Source organism: Lingula anatina, chromosome 3, assembly GCF_051362555.1.
Source record: "Lingula anatina isolate TDL-2025a chromosome 3, LinAna3.0, whole genome shotgun sequence".
Lineage (NCBI taxonomy): Eukaryota > Metazoa > Brachiopoda > Lingulata > Lingulida > Lingulidae > Lingula > Lingula anatina.
Window position 1 is genome coordinate 10,555,315 of NC_141769.1, and position 27,439 is coordinate 10,582,753.

General features: G+C 35.1%; 2 protein-coding genes across 9 annotated transcripts; one reads left to right on the forward strand and one right to left on the reverse strand.

Annotated features, from left to right (window-relative positions):
• Window positions 1–26: 26 nt before the first annotated feature.
• LOC106164839 (uncharacterized) lies at window positions 27–7,436 on the forward strand. Of its 5 annotated transcripts, none has more exons than XM_087007389.1 (9): window positions 27–214; window positions 908–1,525; window positions 1,800–2,060; window positions 2,287–2,532; window positions 2,829–3,002; window positions 3,303–3,704; window positions 4,020–4,197; window positions 4,413–4,510; window positions 4,856–7,436. In XM_087007389.1, exons 2-9 carry the CDS (start codon window positions 919–921, stop codon window positions 6,676–6,678), a joined length of 3,789 nt encoding a protein of 1,262 aa, XP_086863515.1. In that variant the 5' UTR covers window positions 27–214; window positions 908–918; the 3' UTR covers window positions 6,679–7,436. The 5 variants fall into 5 exon arrangements, with proteins under 5 accessions (XP_086863515.1, XP_086863514.1, XP_086863518.1 ...); XM_087007388.1 differs by having other exon boundaries at window positions 179–355; XM_087007392.1 differs by having other exon boundaries at window positions 179–355; window positions 4,434–4,510.
• On the reverse strand, window positions 7,434–27,361 carry LOC106164811 (phosphatidylinositol 3,4,5-trisphosphate 3-phosphatase TPTE2). 4 transcript variants are annotated; one of them, XM_087007400.1, is made up of 17 exons: window positions 27,248–27,292; window positions 21,292–22,405; window positions 20,584–20,726; window positions 20,057–20,196; window positions 18,434–18,634; window positions 17,857–17,985; window positions 17,370–17,527; window positions 16,119–16,183; window positions 15,404–15,464; window positions 14,983–15,064; window positions 14,449–14,599; window positions 13,554–13,634; window positions 13,010–13,115; window positions 12,483–12,580; window positions 9,608–9,703; window positions 8,931–9,001; window positions 7,434–8,428 (listed from the first exon to the last, which is right to left on the reverse strand). In XM_087007400.1, the coding sequence occupies exons 2-17, from the start codon at window positions 21,440–21,442 to the stop codon at window positions 8,317–8,319; spliced, it is 1,845 nt and encodes a 614-aa protein (XP_086863526.1). In that variant the 5' UTR covers window positions 21,443–22,405; window positions 27,248–27,292; the 3' UTR covers window positions 7,434–8,316. The 4 variants fall into 4 exon arrangements, with proteins under 4 accessions (XP_086863526.1, XP_086863525.1, XP_086863527.1 ...); XM_087007399.1 differs by lacking the exon at window positions 27,248–27,292 and adding an exon at window positions 22,665–22,756; XM_087007401.1 differs by lacking the exon at window positions 21,292–22,405 and having other exon boundaries at window positions 27,248–27,361.
• Between the last annotated feature and the right edge of the window lie 78 nt (window positions 27,362–27,439).

Below are 27,439 nucleotides of genomic sequence, written 5' to 3' on the forward strand. Positions count from 1 at the left end.
TTTTCACACTTGTGGAGTTCGCTGCCGCGTTCCAGGCAATTCGATTATTGATAAAAATATATCAGGTTGCGACCAGCTGGCATGGTTTTTCACACCAGTAGTAGTACGTCAATATAGCTTTAAAACAAACAACTTGCAGCCTCAGCGCAGTTGTGGAGTATCTTGCAGTTGTCACCTGTTGGCAGACAAGATTGCCACCTAGCGGAGAAAAGAGGCAAGCAAAATTATGTGTTGTAATGGAGTTATTGCATTTTAAATTGATTAACCTTTGTTTAATGTCAACTAATGTTGTATAATTAAGGAGACAGCAAATGGACATTTGAAAAACCTTGACCAATCCGTCAAGTTCAGCAAGGTTGGTGAAACTGGAGTAGGTTTGACAGCGTGAACGGCTCTGAGCATTTGTTCACCTCTAGGGTCTACACATGATTATCTTTCTAGCTAGGTATATGAAAAACACATTTGGCTGCGTATTTGAGAACGGAGAAGCCATTTGAATTTTAGATCTAGCTCATTTAAATCAAAAATTTATTCAGTGTTACGTGACACCATGTTTGGACATGCAGGGGCTGGGGGGGCCGGGGGGGGGGGGGGGGCAAGAAACATCCGAATTGTTCTCGTCAGTGAGGCCATAGAAGCAGAGAAACTACTTCTATGGTGAAGCTTACCATTTTCAGGGTAATGTACGCACAGACAGAAAATCATGTATTGTGGGAACGTTACTAATGAAGCCACTGGTAGTACTAGTAGATATCAGCCTGTAGTTTTGAACAAGCACCTCGTTGACGAGTGAACATGCAGTTGTCAAAAACATAAGACCCAAGTGTGGTAGGTCGACTGCAGTAGATGACAACCATATTTACACACTGAGTGCCTCTTGATTTTTAAATTCTATTTTATTTGACAGAAGAAAAAAGAATGTTGAAGAGTTTGCTGACCAGTGAATCCCAATACCCTGACATACATGTAGGAGTAACTGTAGTCAAAACAGGACATGAAGTCAGTTACAGCACAACAAAAAATACAAAGTGGGGAGTGAGACGATTCAGAGAGTGGGCCTCAGAGTATAATGATGAGATCACACGCCCAGATCTGGCCACGATAGAACCAGCACAGTTAAATATCCTGCTGAAAACCTTTTGGGAAAATGTCACAGGAAAAGATGCCCAAGATTTGAACCCATCAACTTTGATCAGCATAAGGGCTGCTTTGTCTCGTCACCTCCATGATCTGAAGAGGAATATTGATATAATCAGAGATGTCGATTTTGTGTCATCCAATGCTGCATTCACCGCTAGATGTAAACAGTATTACGTCAAAGTTGGACATGAAAAGTTGAAACAGAAGAGGCCTATTGGGAGGACTGATTTGGCCACACTGGCAGCCTATTTCAGGGATTTGTCAACTCCAAAACGTCTGCAGCAATATGTGTGGTTTAACGTATGTTACTTTTTTGGCAGCAAAGCTCGAGAGGAATTCAGAGCCATGACAAAAAATACATTTATTGTGTGCCGAAATGACCAAGGTAAAAAATAGTTTTTATTTCATGACTTTAAAAGATTTTTGTTTTTTGTTTCTCTGCATTATTTTCGGTACAAAGTATAGAATGGACAATTAAAGTTCAATAATATACAAAAATATCCACATATACAATCTTTTGTGATTTTCATAGGTCTGAAATATGCATATTTTTTTCACAGCATTTGAGATGCAGAGTATAGAATAGATAAATTACATTACTGAATAATATAAGAAAGTATTCATATGATCATGATAACAACCTTTTGTGATTTTCATAGGTTTGAAATATGTAGCTTGCTGTAAGATGGAGGAGAAACAACCCCATAAAGGGGAATCCTCTTCACAGGACCAGGCCTACCCTTTATTGAGAATGTACTCCACTGGTGGAGCTATGGACCCTGTGGAAGCTTTTGAGACCTATGTCTCCAGACTGAGTGCTGGTTGTGATAGCCTGTGGCAGGTGCCAAAGATCAGGCAGCATGAGCTAGTTGCTGCGCGACCATGGTACAAAATGGAAAGCATTGGGAAGAACGTTCTTTGTGAGTCACTAATTTGTTTAATTAAACTAATATACGAGTCCTGTTATAATAAGGGTTATTTGTTAGTATCCTCCACCCCTCCAGAACATCTTATCATTATGTGAATTTGAAAAAAAAAGGAAAAATGAGATTATTAATTTAATTGAAAGAAAAAACGAATATCTACATTTTAATAGTTTAGGGTAAATATTTGCCTTAGAAATTCCAATTAAATCACTTATTCCAGCTGCAATGATGACAAGGTTATCTGAAGATGCTGGTCTTGATGAAATATATACCACTCAGTGTGTACATGCCACAGCCATAGCAACCCTCTACAAAAATGGAATTGAGACTGATACCATTCGCTCGATGTCTCAGCTCAAAAATGAGAGCAGTGCTGAGCGAATTGTTGAAAGTTCTGCTAAAGATCTGGGTAGAGAGTGTAGCAGAATTCTGTCTGCATCTCTAGCAGGGACAGAAAAAGGTATACGTAAGTATTGGCTCATCCTGTTATAAATTAGTGTTAATGTTTATAATCTTCATGCAGTAAACAAATCTAGATTTGCAGGCTGTTGTTATTATGTGTTCATTAGTGAATGAAGTTCATCTATTAATCTATATGTAAAGTAAATGTTATAAATGAGTAGAGCTATACTGAATGCTCAGCTGTTTTGCATTTTGATACTATATGCTTTGAATTGTATTTGATTCTGAGATTTTTACATTCGCATCCTATGTGGCTCAAGAAAACCCATATATATATATATATATCTTTCTTTCTTTCAGGAGATCCACATACGTCCTCAGGCTCCCTCTCTCAGGCATCAGCAGACCATCTCCCTGACCAACTGAACAATGCTGCTCTGGCTCTTGGACATGTTTCCAATTATCAGTCATTTCTTCAGGAGAATGATCATTCCATGTCTGAGGATGATTTTCCGGAGGAGGCCTTTGATAATGGTAGTCTGTTATGTTATTGATTTAATAATCAAAATTTTATGGGACTGTTTTGAAAACTTAGGATTTTTTGTCTGGATCCAAGAATTTGGATTGTAACAGCATATCTTTTTAGATTAAAATATGGTTGAAATCTTTCTTTAAAATGTTACTGAATCAATGATGAAAAGTGATAGAAGGTATATCTAGTTGGGAAATGTCTATCTTAAAAACATGTAGAAAGTTTTGAAACTGACTTTGAATAATTTTTTATAAATGCGGAGGTTCTTTATTTTAATTAGAGTTTATGTATATTTTTTTCAGACTCTTTTATTGAAGAAGATCCCCAAAATGATGGTGTATCTTCTTCGTTTATTGAATGGCTGCACGTGCAAGGCTTTACAGAGTCTACAGTCCATACCCTATTAGACAGCGGTTTTAAGACAAAAGAATCTCTAAATCTTTTGGATGAAGAATCTTTCAAAGAGCTTGGCATCTCCCTCCAACAAAGGCTTTTGCTGAAAAGTACAATCCAAAAGACTGTATCACAATATAAGTCATACAACAAGTTGCCCTCAAGCGGTAATGATGTTGTCAGTACGAGGACTACTGAGGAAATGGAAGTGGTGTCATCAACACTACAGGGAACCAATGGTGTTGTCACCACAGGGGAAAATGTCTCTTTGAACACAGACCCTGGGCCGTACAAACAGCATGCTCTGCAAGGTTAGTTATGGGCAGTAGTTTTCAGACAGTGTGTGGATGTCTCATAAAAATAGTCACTGAATTTTGAGGGCCAAGGGTTGCTGTGACAATGTATCTGTCTTTAAAACTTGTTAAAATGGCTGGACGTTTGGACTGGCATGACTTTTTGATAGAAAAGAAGAATCTGGCATGTTTGTACTTTAAATTATTAGTTTTCAGAGGGGAGTATCAAAATAAATAATCAGTGAATATTGTTAATCTTGAGTTGTACAATGAACCATAATAACAGTCACTTATTCCCCCAAAAAATTATATATTATATTTCTATAATTTCAGTATTTCAGACACTTCTGAAAATGATACCTGACAGCAGAGAGGGATGTACTTCAAAGTCTCAAGAGAGCACTGTTGATTTGATGCACAGCATGAGGAGGTGGAAGGCTCTAAAAGATCAGTTAGCTCTGCACGGTCCAGATTCTGATGCTGCTCTGGCAGAGAAGCTGCTTGACTGTTGGTAAGTCCATATTACCTTCGTAAGACTTTTATGATTCTTATATTATTTTGTTATTTGTCATAGACTGATGAAATGTTAAATAAACAACTGGCAATACAGAAACAAATTATTCAATTATATTATTCTTATATTTTGTTTCATCTCATAAACTGGTGAAATGTTAACATGTATAGCAATACAGAAACAAGTTTTCAGTCCAAATGTTTTTTAAATAGCTGCACTCTAACCATTTTAAGGAGAGAGAACCATGCTGATGTTGGCAAAAAAGGCCAGGCTCCTGTAGAGTTGCCCCATTCACAGCACTTTACATCTGGTAACTAGTGTTTAAATGCATTGGTATGGTTGTGAATAAAATTCAGCAATTATGTTATGCTTTTTTTGCTTAAAAGAGAAAAATTACACATAATTGTTAAATTAACTTTTAGTAAAATGATGATTTAAGAGATGATTTAAATGTACGCACACTGGTATATGTCTCTACAAGTTACCGTCACCAGAGCGTGCTTGCACTGCGAAAGCAGGAGGTAAAGTTTCCTATGGACACAATTCTTACAATTCAGATCTTTAAAATATTGTAGTTGTTTTGATTTACTGTTTGATGTGGGACTTTCAGCTAGGTCAAGTTAGGAAATATTCAGTCACTTTTTTCTTTTCACAGGCACAGGCTTAAAGTCCCAGGAAAACGGCACAAAATGTATCTCTCCGGAGAATCCCGATTTTGAACCACAAAGCAGTAGCAATGTAGATGAACAAGCAAGGGTCACATCACTGAATAAGGGAACTGACAAACAAAAGGATGACTTGGGAAGATGTGTGAGCAAAGTGGAAGTGGGCAATTCAATGGATCAAGAGCCATCAACTCTTGTCAAAGGACAGGGGGATTTATGCAATATAAATATCAAGCCAGACCCGGATGGAGACCAGATTGTAATAAACCACCAGCTTATTAGAATGCCATTTCCAAACCTGCAAACCTGTGATAGCATGGTGTCTGCTACAAATAGTAATAGTGTAAAGACAGATGGCACTAGTTGTTTGAAAGAGGATACCAATGCTCAGGGGGATGGAAAAGATAAGAAGTTCCGAGTGGATGTTGTTCAAGGTGCTTCTGATCCACAACCTGTGTTTTTAATCAAGAATGTTCACTCTCTTGCAACTTCCACACCAGGTTCTAATGCAGAGAAGAGTGCAGAAAAATCCAAAGTCACCATCAAAAATTCTTGCAAATGCCGGTATTGTGTCCAGGTATTCAGCGGAGAGGAGGATTGTCAAATCCATGAGAGAACTCTCTGTGACAAAAATCCTGAAAGGATGAAAAGTGACAGAAAAGCAGGACAGAATATCACTCGGAGTAATGAAAAGCTATTAAGTTGTCGATACTGCTTTAAGCAGTTTAGAGATCAAGCAATCCTGAAATCACACGAAAAAATTCACACAACCAGTTGCAAGACCTACAGGTGCCAGTACTGCCCTAAAACATTTACTACAAAGACCAGTTGTATTCTTCATGAGTTGATACATCCAGAAGCACCCAGAAAATATTATGCTTGCCGTTTTTGTCAGAAAAAGTTTGTTAATAGACTTAGTTGTAGAAAACACGAAAGACACCATTCCCCAGCCACTGTCCATCTGTGTCAATACTGCAACAAATCTTTTCATAAGAAAGAGGCTTACCTTCGCCATGAGAGAACTCATACGGAGGAGCATCCATACAAGTGCACATTTTGTGATGAGAGATTTGCCAAGAAGTTTCTTTGTACAAGACACGAGAGCATTCATAAGAGTTTTCAGTGCAAATTTTGCTCAAGGACATTTCCAACTGTTTACACATATTCTGCGCACATGAAAAAACACAAGGTCTCTAAGCAACACCACCAGTCAGAAAATCCTGTATCCATACAGAGCGAGCAGAGCCCCAGCATGGATCAGGAGTCGATGATTTTTACACACAATCACTTAGATGACCATTTCAAATGCCAGTTCTGTGGTTTTATTTTCTACAGCAAGGAAAAACACGAATTACACGAGCTAGTAGTCCACAGAGGCAAAGAGCCGTTTAAATGTCAGTTTTGTGACAAGATGTTTGCACAGAGGGAAAGCTATTTAGAGCATGAAATAATACACACAGGTGTTCAACCTTACAAATGTCGTTTCTGTGCAAGGGCATTTGGTGATGAACAAGACTGTATCTTACATGAGCGAATACACCGTGTTGACAAGCCGTTTAAATGCAAGTACTGTGGAAAATCCTTTGTAGTGGAGGAACTGTGCACTAGACATGAGGCAACACACCTGGCCAGCAAACATTACAAATGTCGGTACTGTAATCTTTTATTCACAGGAAAACAGTTCTGTCTCTCCCATGAGAGGTCTCACACAGGATTAAACCGTGTTGTTCACACCTGTTTATACTGTGACAAAACTTTCTCTGATAAAAAAGCTTGCAGAGCTCATCAGAGAACGCACGAAACGTGGCGATGAAAGAATCTTTAGTGAAACGATCTCAAAAGGTATGAAGAATTTTCTGAAATGTGGCAGTGAATTACTCTGCTCTCATTGTTAGTTACTCCTAATTTTTCTTTTCTTTTATGTTAACTCTTTTCTCTGTGAGGAGATTTAGACATACAAAAGTTATGTGGACATGTGCTGTATTGTCAACATAAATTCCAGTTCCAGTTCACTTACGTAATTTCAAAGAGACAAAAGTGTCATTGGAGCTTTAGCCTCAAAGTATCTTTATTTTAGTTGTATTAACTTAAATATGCTGAAGTTGTAATTTAAAACTTTTTTTCTTTAGTTTCTTTTCAAGCTTATAAGATTCCATACTAAGTAAACTCTGATTTCTTCTTCAGACGTTACACAATTTAGGCTGCGATCACATGTAAAATCTATTTTCTTAAAATCTATTTGTGGCATCTTGTGATCACAGTCTATGCCCTGAATACCCCGCGGCGTAATTACTGGCAGCGCCGAGAATTATAGCTTTGGAAGTAACTGGCTCGCACTGCCCGTAATTACACCGTGGGGCATTCAGGGCACAGACCGTGATCACAAGATACCGCAAATAGATTTTTAGAAAATGGATTTTTCATGTGAACGGAGCCTTAAAGTATAATTTAAGGGGAAAATAGTTGACAGAGAGTGATTCTAAATAAAAAAAATTAAGAAAATACTGTTGAATTTCATCTTGACAAAAGATCATCTTGTTTAAAAGAAATACAAGAAAATTGTCCCAATGACTATTATCGTTTTTATTTACATAGGAGCACCATTAATCAATGAATTTTGACTTAACATAATGTTACTTCTGAATAAAATATAAACACTAATTTTGAAATAGATGTTACATGTAATTCAAATATAATATGGTAACCATAAAAATTGAGTTCATTAAAAATTGCACAAGTCAATATGTCTTGCACTTCAATAAATCCTTGTGGCCAGGATTAATTATACATTACATCATGGTCACCAAATTTAATAGCATTGACAATATTATCATTGATATGGCATCAGAATGTTTGTGACTAGACAATGTGTATATGTAATGGAATGGAGACATTCATTTACATCAACAACTGGCAACAAAACAAATGCAATGTAAAGGCATTACGTGTAATATGCAGTTAGATTGTAACATGAGGAATGCTTATAATAACAAAATCTGGAAGGCAATCAAAATTTGTTTTTGTTCTGAAAGCCATTCAAGTACCAAAAGAGCAATATATTCAGATTGCTGGCAGATTGAAAAAAACACTAGAATGGCATTCAAGCTACATGTATCTGGTGCTTCAGATTCCTCTGGTTTAAATTTATTTATGTTGACATGTGCATTGCTCTGTGTGTGTGTGTGTGTGTGTGTGTGTGTGTGTGTGTATATATATATACTCTGATATCAAATAAGTTGCAAAGTGGTACTCTGAATATAAGTAAGAGGTGATTAACAAAATCAAATATATACCATCTTAATAAACAATCATGAGAATTGATCAGGATTTGATAAGGAAATGTGACTTCTGGCTGTCTCTTCAATGCTGGTGGGCACACAGAGTTTTTCAATCTCTAGTGGTTGTCATGGCAATGGACTTTTTTGGAATAATTAACAGTGTGCAAGCATCTTCATAAGTCATCTACACCCTCAAAGAAAAGTTGAATGGTGAATTCTTCCCTAAAAACATCCCATGTTTTCTCTTTGTGTGGATTGTCAATCTCGTACCTGAGTAATTTTAATCTGAAAAGCAAAAATTAAGATTTGACAGATATCAACTTCTTATATTAGAGTTAGTTTCATGAGCAAGATACAAAAGTTCTAGGTTCCTTGTTGAAAAACTGAGTCTTTCTTTTGCTATCGATATCAACAGAAAAAGTCCGGAGAAAGATTAAACACTATGACCCAGAAGAACTCTTGTGTATTTTTTTCTTATATGTCACCTACATTTATTTTTCTCACCAAGGTTCTGTGATAAGATAATATGTTTTATTTTAATAGCATAATAAAATTTTGTTTTAAAAAAATTCACAACAAAAGTATCTAATTAACTTACACTTTAAAAGCTATAAAATATGTGATGAGTTTACTGTTAAACTGACAACAATGTTTTCCTTAAAGCCAAAACATTTGTCTGCTATTAGTTCCACATGCTGAGAGATGCAATCTTTCCATGAAAGACAAAATATATATTTTGCTGACCATCCATATAATATTCACAATAACATGACATGCGCCTCCTCACCTGTTATCCTCTACAAAGGATGTATTAAACCAGAAATAAAATGGACAGTTATCATAGCCAATTGGTATTTTCTGAAAAAGAAAACCAATTACTTTTGTTTTACATCCAACAGCTACTAGAAGTAGTCTATGTAAGAGAGATGCTGATGTAGTAAAAATAAATACTTTTCTATTAATCATTTTATCTGAGACACTATAAGAATACCTATTGAAGAACTGTAAAGGAAAATGAGGCATATTCACAAATATCAGAGCAAAGACTTTTTTCTTTGATACATTGTTAAAAAAAAAACAGATTTTCACCCACTATCATCACCAGTCAGTTTTTTGACATCTTTGCTATTTTGCTTGTTATATGTTTTTCATAAACATTAATTCTAAAAATGTTGGATTATGTGCAAATTTCTATCAATACAAGGTTGCATGTTTTCAAGTACTGAAGCATCAGCACTCAACATCTTGAAAAGTGTCACCTATGTTTCATTGTAATAAAAAGATAATTCTAAAATCATAAACTTAAGGTTCATTCATTTGCTATTTCATTTGTAAAAGACATCTAAATTATTTTGAAACAAATCAATCATTTGCATAAGTTTTTCATCCTGCCATCATTTAAAATATATATCTGTGCATTTAAAATTCTTTAGTAAAGATATTTAACCTTGTCCCTATACTTACAGCAGTAGAGGTAAATCTGACTTTGATGTCACCAACCAGAATAGGAGAATCTTCAAGCTCTATTGAAATGAAATCTTCCTCTTGCACATGTGTGAGCTGAAATATAACAAATAATATGATACTCATCTCTTGCTTCTTCTCCACAAAAACGCCATACACAAAATATATGATTGTCCTACTTTATATGTTTCAGATGACAAAATAAAAAGAATATAGGTTAAATTCAGTGAACTTTGTTTGGAACTTACCCAAACACTTATACAGTAAGTGTTCCACCTATGGCGTTTCCACAGGTTTTTCAAAATGAAATAGCAAATTCAGCCCACCAAGCAAACACGTCACATTCGGATCCTGTGGCCAGCATGTTGTTACTACATTATAACGTCATATATGGATTAACCATGTGGTACCAACGTGACGTGTTTGCTGGTCATTTCCCTCACAGACATGCAGGAAAAAAAACCCTCCAAGTACATTTATTGCTGAGTCCCCCCAAATTGTGGCAAATTTTCTTTGCAACAGGATGGCCAACACTATTCCAAGCTCCCACTTTTTGATATGATAGTTTTGAAACTACTTAAAGAATTGAAAACAAAGCCAAATTGAAAACTTGAGAAATATATACAAGAATAAAATTCAAATCTTGATTGCAAACTGACAGAAAATACTGTCTGATCCAAGGAAAAGACTGGTCAATAAACATTAGTTATTTAAAACTAGAGGATCAGAGAGGCGATACCGCCTCCGAATATTGTACCACCAGCTGGAGCAAGCGCATTCATATAGACCCCCACATATACAAAATAAGGAACACAGCCACCAGTCTTGTGCTTGACAAGCTGTAAAAATGCAATCAACAAGAATTTTCAAAATATGCAAAAAATATATATATTACTAAAAATGGTACAATCAAAGTTAATTTCATCGCAAGGTAGGTCAAAGGTCAATTCCAAGGTCACAGTAAATTGCCAGTATATGACTTCCTATTCAACTTCAATAGTAACTATGGGCCTATCTCTGCCAGGTTTGGAGTTAAAAGAGAAAGAAATTAGCAGAGTTCAGTTCATGATAATAAGTAGGTCAAAGGTCAATTTCAAGGTCACACTTAGATTGCCAGTATATGACTTCCTATTCACGTTCAATAGTAACTATGGACCTATCTCTGCCAGTTTTGGAGATAAAGGGGAAGCAAACTATGCAAAGTTCAGTTCATGGTGAAAAGTAGGTCAAAGGTCAATTTTAAGGTCACATTTAGATTGCCAGTATATGACTTCCTATTCAACTTCAATAGTAACTATGGACCTATCTCTGCCAGTTTTGGAGATAAAAGGGAAGCAAAATTTGCAAAGTTCAGTTCATGGTGAAAAGTAGGTCAAAGGTCAATTTTAAGGTCACATTTAGATTGCCAGTATATGACTTCCTATTCAAGTTCAATAGAAACTATGGACCTATCTCTGCCAGTTTTGGAGATAAAAGGAAGCAAAATTTGCAAAGTTCAGTTCATGGTGAAAAGTAGGTCAAAGGTCAATTTTAAGGTCACATTTAGATTGCCAGTATATGACTTCCTATTCAACTTCAATAGTAACTATGGACCTATCTCTGCCAGTTTTGGAGATAAAAGGGAAGCAAAATTTGCAAAGTTCAGTTCATGGTAAAAAGTAGGTCAAAGGTCAATTTTAAGGTCACATTTAGATTGCCAGTATATGACTTCCTATTCAAGTTCAATAGAAACTATGGACCTATCTCTGCCAGTTTTGGAGATAAAAAGGAAGCAAAATTTGCAAAGTTCAGTTCATGGTGAAAAGTAGGTCAAAGGTCAATTTTAAGGTCACATTTAGATTCAAGATTAGATTCATAGAGTTCAAAATTTATTATCCATTACCGTACTGCACATTTTGCTTTCACCACCAATATGTACTTTTTGATACAGCGTAACTCGAAAACCGTATGGAATACAAAAAAACGGAGACGACCCCCAGTGTTGGGCTTTACATGCTCTACAAAATGCAAAAAAGAATGGGTGTCTAGCATTAACGGTTCCCGAATTAGAGACAGTTTTCAGTTTCGATATCTTATGGCCGCTACTCCCGTGAAAATGCACCGATTGACCCCAAATTCACGGAGATGAAAGATGACCTGAAGGGTAACACTTTCCATTAATATTATTAGTTAAGTCTGTGTGGTGTCTGAATAAGACCGCAAATAATTTTTTTTTCGGCAAAAATTTTGTTTTTTTGAAAATTTTGGCCCGTTTGACCTTAAAATAAAGGTCAAAGGTCAAATCCAAGGGCATATTTGAAATCTACACATATGACTTTTGGAAAGCTGTCTGTAGAAATTTTTCCCATAATTCCTTCTGTAGGGGAGACAATTAGCATTTAATTTTGCCATTTTTGGACAAGGGTGCATTGCAATGAGTGCCACACCTAGACCCCAATACCGACAAAGCCCAAATTTTACGTGGAACGAGTTGAGATTATAGGTGACCTAAATCCAAGAGATGGGTATGCAGGGACGGATCCAGAGTTATTTTCTGACAGTCTTCCAAATTATCTTTGTTGATCCATCCTCCATTTTCTGACCGTCTTCCGACAGAAAAAATTAGATACCCATCAATGTAAACTTGAAAATCTGACCGTCTTCTGGAAGACCCAGAAGACGGCCTAAATCCGCCCCTGGGTATGGAGGCCCTTACCGTCTAGGAGGAGAAGCGGTAACGGTGACTTGGCGGCGGAGCCGCAGGAGCCGGCGGAGCCGCAGGAGCCGGCGGAACATACGGGTCGGGACTAAAACCATGTGTACCGCCAGCGCCTACGCTGGTGGTACAATAATACAACCAAATAACAATTATGTCTTTTATCTATTAAAGACTCACTTTGCAATTTGTGTTGGTTCCAAACTGGCAGTTAAATCTCTCCACCTTGTCTTTGAACAGCATCATACTGAGGTCGGAGCCATCTCCATTTCCCACACCTAAATTATGATGAGAAAATACCATTTTAATAATATCATTGCCTTCTTTGGGTTACCAGCATAAGTATACTGCATCTTCCAATAAAAAATGTTGGACTACATTAATTTTACAATCATTTTGATCGTCATCTGTTCTTTTGCAATTAAAAATAACCCAATACTCTCAAGTTTGAAGCCTAAAAACAATTTCAAACACAAGTGAATTGACTTTGCCTTCCTTGATAATTTTCAAAGATTTCCAATTTATGCTGTTTGTATTGTAAATTTGTAATTCTGTTGAAAAAAAAGTGACATCTTCAACACAATGGAAAAGGTATTTATATCTCTTTGAATTCTAATATATTTTATTTTAATCTATAGATAAAAAATTTAATTCTTTAAAAACTGATAACTGTTTTTTATGTAATCTCAATTATAATAAATATCTACCAGTTATTCCAGTGATTTTGATCTGCGTCATTCTTAATCTCTTGTCAGGAGGGAGCTCTTCATTAAAATTCTTCTTGATTTTTTCAAAATATCCAACATAGCGGCTCTGTAAGAATTCATCATATCAAACTTTGGAATCTTCATATCAATATATTACAAGTTGGAATTATCTATCTCTGTGATATCTACTGTACTTCATCTGTAATCTCAGGCCTGTAGTGAGGGGAGGGGGGGGGGGTTAAATATACCACCCTTTTTGCCAGGAAAAGGTCCAAAAAAGGAAAAGGGTCAAAATTGATCTAGGTATACACAGTTCAGTTTTCATGGTATAATGCCTATTTTTTTCATAAACTCTATCTCCCCTTTGAAATTGATATCACTACGTATTATTAAATAATGGTAATTAAATTTGTCACTCACACTGAAGTATTGAAAAGATAGAGGCATCATTTTCAAAATATCTAGATACAATCACTAAGTATTATCACTATAAATACAAGATGAATGGAAAATGAAAGAAAAGTGAGTTTTCAATGTATCTTACCTGACTTGGTGTTTCAACACCTTGGAATTTACTTCCTACACTTTGATCAGTCCGTCGCCTTCCAAAATAATCAAGACTTTCCTGGAAAATAATTTAAATTAATCTCAAGTTGTATTTACACCATAACAAGACATCTGCTTAACTTCAACATGCATCATGGTCTTTCTGTTGTCTGATATTTTGGATTGACATTTGGTCTGTAAGACTGGGTTCCCATACCTAGATTGATCTAACATCTATCCATCTCTGAAGGGTTTCTCGCTAAACTGCTTTCAGCTTAAGCGATCTAACATCTATCCATCTCTGAAGGGTTTCTCGCTTAACTGCTTTCAGCTTAAGCGGCTTAGATGTCTGGCTCCCCTACTGAAGCTGCTAAACGATAATTGATTCCCCTCTAACAGCTTCAGTAGGCGTGACAGACATTTAAGCCGCTGAAGTTGGTGTAATATAGCAAGAATCGCCTCAGAAATAGATTGATCCACAATTAGTACGACAGGGTCTGGGAATGGTCCCTAATGGTCTTGGTCTGAAGGAAACCCTGTATAATAACAATACTGGAAATGTATTTTTTAAATCAAAACTTGAATCAAAATAATGGCATACAAACATAATGACACTGAACATTTTCTTAAATATATATATATATATATATATATATATATATATATATATATATATATATATATTTCTTGAGAGACCGAGAGAGAGAAGGGTCATGGCGAGAGTCTTGCGATATTGAGATTGCCCAATGGCATAAAAATACCCAATAAATGCACAAAACTGTCTGTTAATGTGTATCAACTCTCCTGATGATAATGATAACACTCGCACTCTCTCTTCTTCACCACTGATGAAAAAAGTCAGCCTCATTGGTCAAAATATAAAGTATGCTTACGTGAGCCTGTTCAAACAAGCCACAGTGCACCAGCCATGTACAGATCATGGTGCCTGTCCGTCCCTTGCCTCCCTTACAATGCACTGCTATGATGTTGTTTTGATCTTCATTCATCCAAGCTTCTACACTCTTAGCAAAGGTTATCATATCCCTGAAGTGTAAAAAAACTTACGTGTATATACACATATTTCAAACATTATGAGCTTAATTCATTCACAAAGTTTTTGTTTTGCTCTATTACTAATAACTTTTTCAAGTCATTTTTTTTTCAATTTCAGTGGTTCAGACTAAACATGCTCTTCTTTTGTGTTTTAGGAATAAAAATATTGTAGCCCAAAATGTTTATCATTTACTTGGGAATTAGACTGACAATAATTATACTCTGGCTATAATCAATTCTACAACAGTTATCAAACAATCCAATAAGACCACCCCTCTACCAATTTTATGAAATTATGAAATTTTATGAAATAAATAATGGTTTTTGAATTTTATATAAGCTGTCTTTTAGTAAAATATCTTAATATATCATACTTGAGTTCTGGTACATTGTGGTCATCAATATAGACCCTCTCCACTCTGTTGTGGAATAATGTCTCATCATACCCTCTCTCACCTAAAAATAATAAATAACCGAATGAATGAATGAATGAATGAACATTTGTCCATTTTCATTAATTTTTGTCCAATGCTAAGCAATGTGTTAATATTAATGGCATTATTGGTCAACAACAACTTTTTTCAACTTGTAACTCTTTCAGCTTGACATCTTCATTAATGCACCTTGGTAGTTTAACCAAAAATGAGATGGTTTAGAATTTTTAAGTTTAACAAGCCAAACATCCTAAATGAAAAAAAAATCTTTTTTTTTAATTCTCCAATTTTACATTATATTTCAATTATAACATGCTTGTAAGTTACGCTGAACACCTACTATCTCACTTCTCATACTTACTGCAGAGGTTATATATTTTGTAATGGTCCTTGTGCTTGGTGTCAAAAAATCTTGCAACTTCCTGAAAGCAGTTGGTGTAATTGTTTTAGACTAAACAATTAAAGCATATATCCTACAGGTAAATGAAAATGCTTTAAAGTCTTATTTTCATGTCTAAATATCCTGTCTAATATTTCTCATTTCCAGACATAAAAACAATGAAACCTCTCAAATAAAAGTTAATCTGGAGTCTACTTGATACTGACCTATCTGAGATTAAGAATTTAAATGAATCACAGTTCATTTAGAAGTAAGTTATTTAATTAGAAACTGTACAAGTTTGAACAATTTGCGCACAGGAGAAAAAATGCTTTTTTTTCTGGAAGAAAATTACATTTTGGTGTCAGGATTTATCCCAAATAGAATACCTTTAATTTCAACTTCACAACTTACAATACTTAAGCTGGGTGCTACTAGAAAGTGCTAGTGCATATTTGGCAGGCCAACTTGCCAAATTTGGCTAACATTTTATTTTGGCAGTGATTTAAATGTAGCTGTTGCTCCTTTTTTTTTTTTAAATGATTAAGGATTTGGTGTCTTAGGGATTCAGAATCAAACAGCACACCAGTCTAGAAATGTCATATAATGTATGTTTCTGTAAAAATACTTTGTTAATTTGATTCAAATACACTTATAAATTACTATATAATTTTTGAGCCAATGTGTACAAACTCACCTGGATTGGGTTTCTATAAACTGACATGATTCCAGTAGAAGGAAATGACATTGCAATCACCCTTTCTGTAATATAAAATAATAATACAGGAGACTGGGGTAGCGCTAGCAATTTTTTTCGCTTAGCCAAATCACCACTTTTTTGTCAATTTGTTATCAAAATGGTTATAATTTGACTAAAACAAGTCAAATCAAGCCCTTTTTCTTAGCCAATTGAAGAGAGTTTTAGCATTTGGCTAAATTGGCGAGTGTTAGCGCTATCCAAGGGAGACATTTACAAGGCATCAATCTCAGTAATTAGAGTACTGATAAAACAAAAACATTTACATTTATCATTGTGCAGTGTTCCACAGAGAATATAAAAATATAAAAGGTAAAGTAATAGATTTATTGATAAAATTAACTTATTTTGGGTTAGAAGACAACATCCAAAATTAACATGAAAGCACTCCATTATTTTATATACCAGAATGTGCCTCAGTGTACAAACAAAGAATGTGTAACTCTGGGTGCTATCAGTAAACAACAGCCACATGAGTCAATGACCCCATATGCCAGGGAAAGATCTCTATGCAAGTGTGAGGTAAAAAAGGGTGTCTACTTCCAGTGTCTGAATGAAAACTAATTCTGAACAATAAGCTATAGATAGTAGGCCATTAGCCTGAGTTATAGTTCAGAGGAGTATTGAATATCTACTCTACAAATGGACAGCTAAGTAAAAATGCACATGTAAATGTTGTCCAAAAATTCACAGTACAGAAATGTAGAAAATTAGTGAATATCGAGAAAAATATCTTTGAAAATGTTGTAAAAAAAACTTCTCTCTGTGACCGTGGAGGAGGGTATGAATGTCCCCACAGACAACATGCCCCATATCATTCATTATTTGCTTTAATTGGAATGACCTTCATCTTGATCTTGATATGTAAATTTATATATGATATACATATTTCACCATATGTACAGGTATCATAAATTTGAAAACATTATCTAACTGGGGTTTGCCCTCACCTGAAATACAATGGCACTGCCTGATAACACAGTTGGTCAAATCAAAATAATATGGAAATATTCCATTTTAGTAAGCCTTGCACCTTAAAGCTTTGTTTATATTACTACAATTATACAACCAGACTCAGTTTTGGACCATATAACAGTTGCCCCCTCCTCTGAAACACCTTTTTTCCTCATTTAAGTACATTTCGCCACCCCTCACATATCAAAAGAGCTAAACTGAACACATGCTGCATACCTGTCACATAACATAAATCCAGATCAAAACCATCTTTCTGGTATCTTCTCTTGTTTTCTGAGACCATCAGTCGAGAGGCCTTGGCAACATTCTTTCTCTCCGTGTAAATGATTCGAATGATGAGTATGCCTCTGATCAGACGGCCAGCAATAACTAGTCTGAAAACAGCAACAAAAACATTAATTTGAAAATTTTGTTTAAATTTTTTAAATATTACTTTTAGTTCTCCACACTACAACAGCATACACCTTATTATACACATATTATATTTTCCTATTAAGACTGTTGTAAAGTATAAACAGAAAAATGTTCACTAGTAAAATTCATGTATTCAAGAACTGAATGGATATCCCCTTTTTATGAAATATTTTTGAAAAGTGCTTTTAAACAAAAGAAGCACAGAATATGTTCCCAGTGCCGTTAATATTTTATATCAAATAAATAAAATTCACAATTCTACATAAAACTCCACAATAACTAGACTTACTTTCCCAACTCAGCATTCTGCTGTAAGTTTCTTAAATCTAAAGCTGTATATATAGGAGTGAAAATAAAGGCTATCAACACCACCACAAAGTCAACCACATCCACCCAGTTTTTGAAGAACAGTTTTGGGCTGAAAAATAACAAAAAATATAAACAGTTATCTTGAAGAACTGATTTCTTCATTCTCCTAAAATACTTTTTTGTAAGAAGATTTTTCAATACAATTTTATGTTAGTATTACTGTGTGGTTCTGACATTTTAACAACTTACAGCGAATGTTTGATACAGTGATGAAAAATCTAAGTAAAATATTGTATAATTCTAAGCCCTGTCAGCTTTTCGGTAAATTTTTGTAAATGCAGATTGCATTTTATAGTTTTTATTCATATAGACATGTATTCTTTAAATAGCAAGACTTATTCCAATCATCCTGAGAATCCAAAAAGTATAAGAATGAGTCGGTCATGGCTATAAAACACATAGAGTGACAAAACAAAAAGCACTTTTACCCACAATACATATTTTTTTGCAAGCAGGAATCCTGTAAGCGTAAAGTCAGGAATAAAGTTTGAACTTACCCTCTCCCAAATATCCTAGCAATCACCTCTGTCATAAAATAACAAGAGAAAATGAGAGCAACAACATCAAAGCCTTTCTTGCTGTCTGTGGTGATTGATATATCAACAATCACCAGTACAATGTCTATGAGAATGAGCACCATTGTGACCAGTCTGAAGATAATATGTTCTACAACCTTCCTCACCATTAACTGTGCATGTCTAAAAGAGAGAGGGGGAAAATAATTTTATACATATAATTTTATTTTAATATTTTTAATTGGCAAAGTGCATATTGTTATTTATGTTGCCATTGACCTTTAAGTTTTTTCAAGTTTTTTGGCAAATAACTATTTTTTACTTTTGATATCTATTTAACATTTGTGTATAACAAGAGTACAGTAAAGCCAGCTCCTTTTTTGAACCTCTTTACAGGTTTTAGAAAACATTTTCCATTTGACAAAGTATTTTGTAATAAAAATATGTTCCGATATACAGAAACGGATTTGCAATATAGAAAATTTATACAAACATTTAATCAAAATAATTTAAGGAGAGACATTCCATTCTTTTGTGTATTATATACCCCCCTACATTTAGAATTCAGCTCTATAGTTTATAAATCATAATCATTATATGGATGAAATTACCATGAAACAAGGCAGATTACAAATAGCCTGAGATTTTACACCCTGGACAAGAGTAATGAAGGTGGATGTAGGTCTCAATACACTCTCTGGGTCACTTGAACAATATGCCAATTAATATGTGATATACAAGTGATCACTAATTGTCACCAATAACCAAGGCAACCAAACCATTTGTGTAAATGTGACTAGAAGGTTGATATCTGTGTATTTATTGTGTTCTTTTGTATAAAATTTCTGTAGCATACTACAGACATATACTGTGCATATTTACTAAGGATAAGACTATACAGTACATTGGCACAACTGATTAGATCAAGGCTTTTGTCAGCTTTCTGCTCAGACAAGTGAAACATCATGAGAACAAATTTTACTGATCAAATGTGTGCATCCAGACAGAAAACGTTAATCCAATCCATTTCCAATGGTTAGGAAGTCATTCAATCTATAATTGAATCTTAACTCAGGCTTGACCATACACTCTCTGCATCATGCATGCAGAATATATATACACACTGCTTTGCACTTTTGTTTTCAGCGACTATTCTTATCTTTTGAAATATAGGTAAAAATAGATATTTTCAGAGCTCTGTTGGCAATCAGATGACCCATTGTATGAGTTATCTTTACATCAATGTTGCACTGAACATGAATCATATCCCCATAGGATGTGTTAGCACAATTCATGCAATGTGGAAGGAAGTCGAGCAAAAATCAAATCCACAAGTGAAGGATAATGGCCAAAACACATTTAATCTGTTGCAGTGATTAAATTATGCAAATGCCTCTTTCTGGAATGAAACTGATCAGTTTGCCACTTTTAAAATATAGTTTCAGCCAACTTACAAAACACTTGATATTGTTTCACACCCAATGCTTCAATCTGATTTCAAAGATGGAAAGAAAGAAGAAAGAAAAGGGAAAAGGAAGGAAGGCATGCCAGAATTAAAAGAGAAAGAGAGAAAAAAAGAAATAATTACAGATAGACATGTCTTACTCCAGAGGTGTTTCTGCTGTGTAACGGTCCCCTGCAGGATCCTCAATGTGTTGTGGCCCCCCTTGCTGAGCCTCTGCATCGTAAAAAGTGCCATTGGTCCCAGAAGATGCACGTATGACATGTTTATCACTTGAAACAATCTAGTAAAATAAAAGAAATTTACCATGAGATCTAGGATCATGCAACTAAAACACAAATCTCGAAAAAATAAAGTTGTAACAAGTACTAGTAGCAAATCAAAGCATGGCCTTATGATAAGCGCACTTACATTATGGAATAAGTATCCCCCATCAGTTAATTTTTATGGCCTTTTTACATCATACCCCTACTCTATAACACCAATTTCCCTTAATTGAGTTTCAAAAAGCTTTTGTAATTCTAACAAAAAATGAAATAAAATAAGCACTTACAACTTATGTACTTCAGAATATAATATATTTGGTCAAATTTTTTGCCATTTATTTTCAGTTTCTTTCTTCCATTCTCTACTATGGCTAACACAATCGACATGTATAAAGCACCTATACCTGTACATCGACGCCATCTTGGTCAAGGCGCACCTCCGTCATGATCTCTTCATTTTGTGCTTTTGGCGGCATAACCATGTCTTCTTCTTCCTCATCATCAAACCTTTGGTAGTTCATGGTACCCTCTTCTACTAGTTCAGGGGCTGTAGGAAATAGTAATCACATTTTAAGAACAGTCATGTTGCTATATAGGGATAATAAACATACTTGTACATTAGGTCAATGGTAAGTTACAGTAGTTGCAATTATGTAATGGTTTTAGAGCATCAATCATATTTTTAAATTCTTCTTGATCCATTTCCTCACTCTACTACTGCAAATTTTTTTCTCCATACACCCATTTACCACATCTATTCCTTCCAATTTAGTACAAGTGTACTGTATGATATGATGTCTCTTTCTTTTTATGGAATCCGGAGGTGGACAAGTTTAAAGGTGGAGAAGGCATGTTGCACCCCATTTCTATAGATTAGATCGACCTACTTTAGATGGACCTAACTCCCTGGGGGTTCACGCTAAATAGCTGTCAGCTGGGCGGACACGAAAGTTAATTACCCTCTTACAGCTTGTAGTAGGCGGGACAGAGATTTAAGTCAGATTATCTGAAAGTAATCTAGTGAGACTCCCCGCGGGGATAGATCGATCTAAAATCTATGGGAATAGAGCCTTATACAGAGGGAACAACTGGTGAAATGGCCAGCCACTTACCCATAGCTTTGTCCACTTTGTCAACCATGAGCACTCTAGAACATGTATCAGTTTGTTCAACTAATAACTTAACAGCAGTTCCAATGCTCCCATACGAACTTTTTCTTTCTGGAGTGGCAATTAAATTGTCTATTGTACTTGGTCGCTCCATGTTAAAGATACTTATTTTCTCAGCAAAAATCTATTATCAATTAACTGGTGCACTGTTCAGCTGTTCAATGTATGCTGCAGTTGAGGAATATATCCAAAATACAGCAAAAGCATCAGTTTACTCTGTGTTGTACTCTTTCAGAAACAGAATTTAGCCAAACTCCCTAACTCCAGGTTAATACAATACAATCAAAGGCATTCATGTATCATATACAGTCTACTGCATCATAAAACAAACACTTCCTATATACTGGAAATATCACCTGGTTATAATTCTATTGAAATGCTCCTCAGGTGGTATTATCTACTTCTGTAGATACTATCAATAAGTACAAACAATAAGGAGAGTAAATACCACAGAAATATTCATCTATCAAGAGTGTCTCTGATATATTTTTCACCGTTGACACAAACTTCGCCTGGAACATATATACCCTTTGGATGAAATCCAATCAAGTTGATTGTATCCCACTTTGTATTGTTTTTAAACCAATGTGATCTTTTTCATGTATTGATCCATTGAGCGGGTGATACATGATCCATTCCCTGAAGAGCTTTCCTTCATTGAAAATTTATCCAGGGTACTGTCCTGACTATACTATTCAGGAGACCCAATATTGTCCAGCCAGTATTGTTTCAAGTCTCTAACTGTCAACTTTTTTTTCCAAATTAGTTCAAACTGTTTAGAGTATTCCAGTTGTTGTTGAAGTTGTTATTCAGAGGTCTATCCCCTCTTTTTATAATACTGTCAAATTGTACGTGCGTCAATGCTTTCAATTATGGTATTATCATTTTTCAGGTGATCATTCATCTGCTGGTAAAGTATCTTCAGGTTAACTCCCCACAGCAACAACTTCTTTTGCTACATGCACTAAAGTTGTCCATTATTGAAATTATTGTACTGACATGACCAGATCTCCTACGGGTAAGTAGGTTCCACTGTCATTCAAGAAGACTATAACACCTGGTAAGAAAATAATATTTGGATGTCAAGTTCAAGACAATTATATTCTTATCAATTACCAGGTACATGTATCTAACACATCTAATTACATCTGATACCTCTGCCTCCATAAAAATTATAATTGCCTATACCTATACCTCTAAAAAAGGGAAAGTTTTCATCAAGGATGCATATAATCAACAATTAATTATCACATATGGAGTCAATCCAAATAACTGACAGTTTTAACAGTTTTAAAAAAGCAATAAAACATTTGGACCTTATTTCTCTGTACTGCTCACTTAAGAATATCCAATGCTCTCCAAAAATGTTGTCAAGAAGCTGCAGTCCAACCTTGCGCCCTAAATTATGTCTGGCTATTTTACACACGTGTTCATTTCCTTTATACGTGTTCATTTCCTTTATCACCACATAAGAAAAAAAAAGTAACATCCTATATTATTCAGCAATTTTTTGTTATCAGCAAGCACTATGTCTGCATTAGTGGAAATACATCACACCTGAACCAAAAATTGGCTAAATGCAAAAACTGCTATTCACTGCTTTCTCCCTGTGATGCACATATTGAATTCTTTATTCACAAATCCTCTTCCAATGTGAGTGCAATATAGTAGAATGTACCTGTCAAGGTTCGATGATGTAACGCTAGTACTTCTTCAATTTTGAGTACCCCAGGAAAGAATGTCACTCTACCATTAATGCATGAAGTTCACAAAGCTGCTAGTCATGGAGAGTACTGTATGTTTGATGGAGCAGAATGTTAGATGATACTATGCACTGTAACTGATCCTGTGCCTAAGCACTCATAAAACTACTTGTTTCTGTCACTTTTTAGTCCAGAGTCCAATTACAATTGAATATTAAAGAAGAAAACATGTACATGGTAGCATAGTTCGATGTTGTGTTGATTATCTGGATGATGTTACCATAAAATATAAACAAGTTATGCTCTCGCTCCAGTATTTGTATATCCTGTTTTATCAACTTTAGTAACCCATCAGTGTTTTACATTCTCTGCTGCAAGAGGTTTCCTCGTCACTTGCAGGTTATCTTCCCAAAAGGTGAACACAGGCAATTGAAACTAATCCTGCTTCTAAACGTCACAAAAATATGTCATATTTTCCTGAGTTGACGTAAAGAGTAACTGATCTACCAGTGTTGTTACAGATACTTAATGTATTGCATACTAGTTATCTGCTACCTGTAAACAATGTCCAAAGCTCATGCTGTAAATGGCCGTTTCCACTCCAACAATGCAATTAATGGAATCAAGAAAAATGCACGCTTTTATCTCTTTTCAGCGCTCTGTCCACTATAAAGTTGGCTACCAGTAACTGCATTAAATTAGCACAGTATATCATCCTTTGCCAAGCTCAGGTGATGATAAGGCATCCTGTGACTAAAAACATTCCATAATCGGCACAGAGCTTCAGCTTATCTGTGTGCGGAGGAGCGAGGTGAATGTGCAGTTCGATAGTAATCAGATAAATTACCTTTTTGTATTGGTTTTAGGGCGAGTGGTTTTAAAAGCAGCAGCCCCATTGTGTTCTATTTGCTATCATGCTATTTTTATTCTATTTACACATGCTTGTATGTTTATTTATTAAAAGAGGTAGTGACTGCCTAACTCAAGAAGATAAAACAATGTAGGATTTTTTTTCCAGATTTCACTGACAATGACTTTCCAAATTGGCCACATTAGTGTGCAATATTTCCAATCATCTCCACTTGGTGATGATTCAACAGTGGTATTCTGAGTAACATTGGTTCCTCTGAGACAACAATACCAGTCCTGAGTGTAATTATTTTATGAAGTCAGAGCTTTAGCACAGAAATTATTTGCAAACATTTTTAATCTTATCTTTTTATTGTGAACACAGCCCATTATTTTTTTCTTATATCTAATGGCTATGTTTACTCAAAATATCTCTTGGCACAGTGTAACATCTTCATATCAGTCCCTTGATAAACTCTGTATGAGTGCTTGCATGTGTGCACTTCATTTTTCCTCAACCCCACTTTTTAATGCTAACAGTAACACAGAGGTTTCTGGCTTGATCCAACTGACAAGATCTAGGGTAACCATTTTGTCCATAAAGATTAATGCTGACTGCATATGCAGACAGCAATTGGCTCTAATAATTACAACTTATCAGAAGTCACAAACTGAAAAGGAAATACAACACCTGAATAGCAGTACTCTGGAAAAATGTACTCTGTAATGTAATTGCAATTACCACTGCTGTCACAACACACACTCTAAAACTGACTCACTCCTTATTTCTGATTTACTGAGCTAAGGCTTAATTATTGATTTAATGCAATTCAGCAACAGACTATGTACATTAGTGTGTCCTGAATTATTTCCCATCAATGCTACATCATCTTTCAGTGGTATCTAGCTATGTACCAATGAAGCCATAAATGTATCATTCCACCAGTTGAATCTGACACATCATAATATTAGGCATGTGCAGTCAATTTTTGGAACAACCTAAAAATATCCAAATGGCCATTTACAGCTGACCAATTTCAGTCAAAAGTTGATCTATTATAGTTATAAGTATTAATTATAATGTCATGTAATGCAATCTATCATGGCATTCCTTGCTGAGCCTGACATAAATTTTCAATTATGTCATATGTAAATGCATATATTCATTTACTAGTACCTATTACATGTACATGCAAGGATCCAAAGCTTAATGTCCACCTGAACAAAAGTGATATTACATAATCACTGTTCACTACCGGTATTTCCATGTAATGAATGCTTACTAACTCATTCTAATTATCTGTAGTTTGAGATACAATCTACTTCTGTTTGATTTTTTTTAATCTTTGCATAAAAATAAAACAACATTAAGATAAAAAGAAAATAAAAGATTGAAAATTTCTTTCTGTCAAATAGTTGGATTATTTTTGCCTAAACAAAACTTGAATTAAAACAAGTAAGGTTATGTAAAACAGCCAAAACATGGATGTCATATTTTAGCTCTATCTCTGAATTTTCCCCTCTCCTGTTAAATTTACATATTACCCCAGTAGAAACTTCCATTAACAGTTTTATAACAGATGATTGGTTAATTAATTAAAGCACATTTTTTAACTCCAATGGTCTGTGCTCTTGAGATCATAAAAATATCAATCTATACACCTTCAATTCCATGTATATTCCTTATATCATATTGCATTGAATTTTTATTTAATAATGCTTTTTCATAAATTAAACTCTTTTCAGACACTACTGAGTATGTTTAAAATCCCATCACCTGAGTCTGTCTATGGTCATAAGCTGGTAGCTGGAGAAGTACACATTTCTTGTTACCACAATAACTAGCAAGCAATGTTGCTGTTTTGCTTCCAATTTTCAGAGATTACTCTTTGGCTGCTTGTCCTATTAAAATGTCAGCCAATCTCAATAGCAATAATGCCCAATTATTCTTTATGTTTTTTTCAATACTTTTCTTCATATATTTTAATATGTGGACACCGTTTCATCCAAATGGTAACTTTGGCTCTGTTCTCACAACTTTTAGATCGATCTATCACCGCGGGGAGTCTCACTAGATTACTGTCAGATAATCCCCCTTAAGTGTCCGTCCCCGCCTACTACAAGCTTTAAGGGGTAATTAACTTTCGTGTCCGCCCGGCTGACAGCTATTTAGCGTGAACCCCCAGGGAGTTAGGTCGATCCAATGTAGGTCGATCTAATCTATGAGAATGGGGTGTATGATTAAGCTTGCTGAGGTAACTTGTGGGCTTTAATTGCATTTTGAAAATGGGCATGATTCCATTATACTTTACATCTTTCTGTAATTTTTCCCACACCTTTAGCCTTGTTCGATCAATATAACAGGCTTTACATCTCCAAGAATGTTTTTTAGCTCTTTGCTTTGACCTAGCTTGACCAACCTTTGATGGTTAAACCAAATTTTTTTGTTCAATTTTTCAGCTTTGCTTTTCAAATACTACATAAGATACACACACATGCATGTAATGGACAAATCCAAATATGACCTTGAAATTGACCTTTGACCTTCTTTTTATGGAAAAAATCTTATTTTTTTTCTATTTGCCAGACTAGTACATCTCCAATATCAAAAGAGATACAGTACACGTACTCAGCACGCCCAGTTATTGCTGGCCATGAATAGAAAAAACATGTGACAACCCCACATGTAACCTTGAATTTGACCTTTGACACACTTTTTATGTATCTATAACCCAGTATGTTGCTGCAAAAATGGTTTAACCCAGTATGTTGCTGTATACATACTGCAGTATAGTATTATTTTTTATTTATGTTTTCATGTTTACAGCGTGTGTTAATGATACCTGTACAATAAAATGCAGGCTGCTTGGCTTATGCTGGCTTGTTGGAAGGTATCCTTCAGGGTTTACCCACCAAATCAAATTTTCCTCGAGAAAAAAATCTACTCCATTCTATTAGTACTTATAAATCACTGCTCGCACCTAAATGTACAGTACTGTAAATAAAGATTGGGTGCGAAATAAATCTTATAAGATAAATAAATAATTTAGGCATGCCTATAATTTTTATCATTACGTTTTGGGTGTTATTTAATTTCTATTTCTCTTCACACTAACCATCAGAGTATCTGATATTCATAAAGCAAACTCCTTCAAGTTGAAAGAAACTAATATAATAAGGGGGGCGTTTTCAAAAATTAGGTCAAGCACAGAATGGAATAGTTTTAAAAATACGTTTTCTGCATTGCCTGTCAATTATAAATGCTGATTCACGTTCCCCCTTAATGCCTTAAGAGAAATCTAAAAATTAAAATACGTGAAGCTATCCTAATCCAAATAATAACTTACTTTCAAAAACTTTTTACGTACTTCAGTGCAGTGCAGCAGGGTGCGTGTACTTTTCGCACCACTGTCGGTCCAAACAGCTTTACCTAAAAAGAATTTTGATTCGTCAGTCTCAGTTTGTCCTACCAATCACAACAAGTAAAACAAACATAATCTCGTTCAAATGTATGGCGGGACACACAGACAGAGACATGC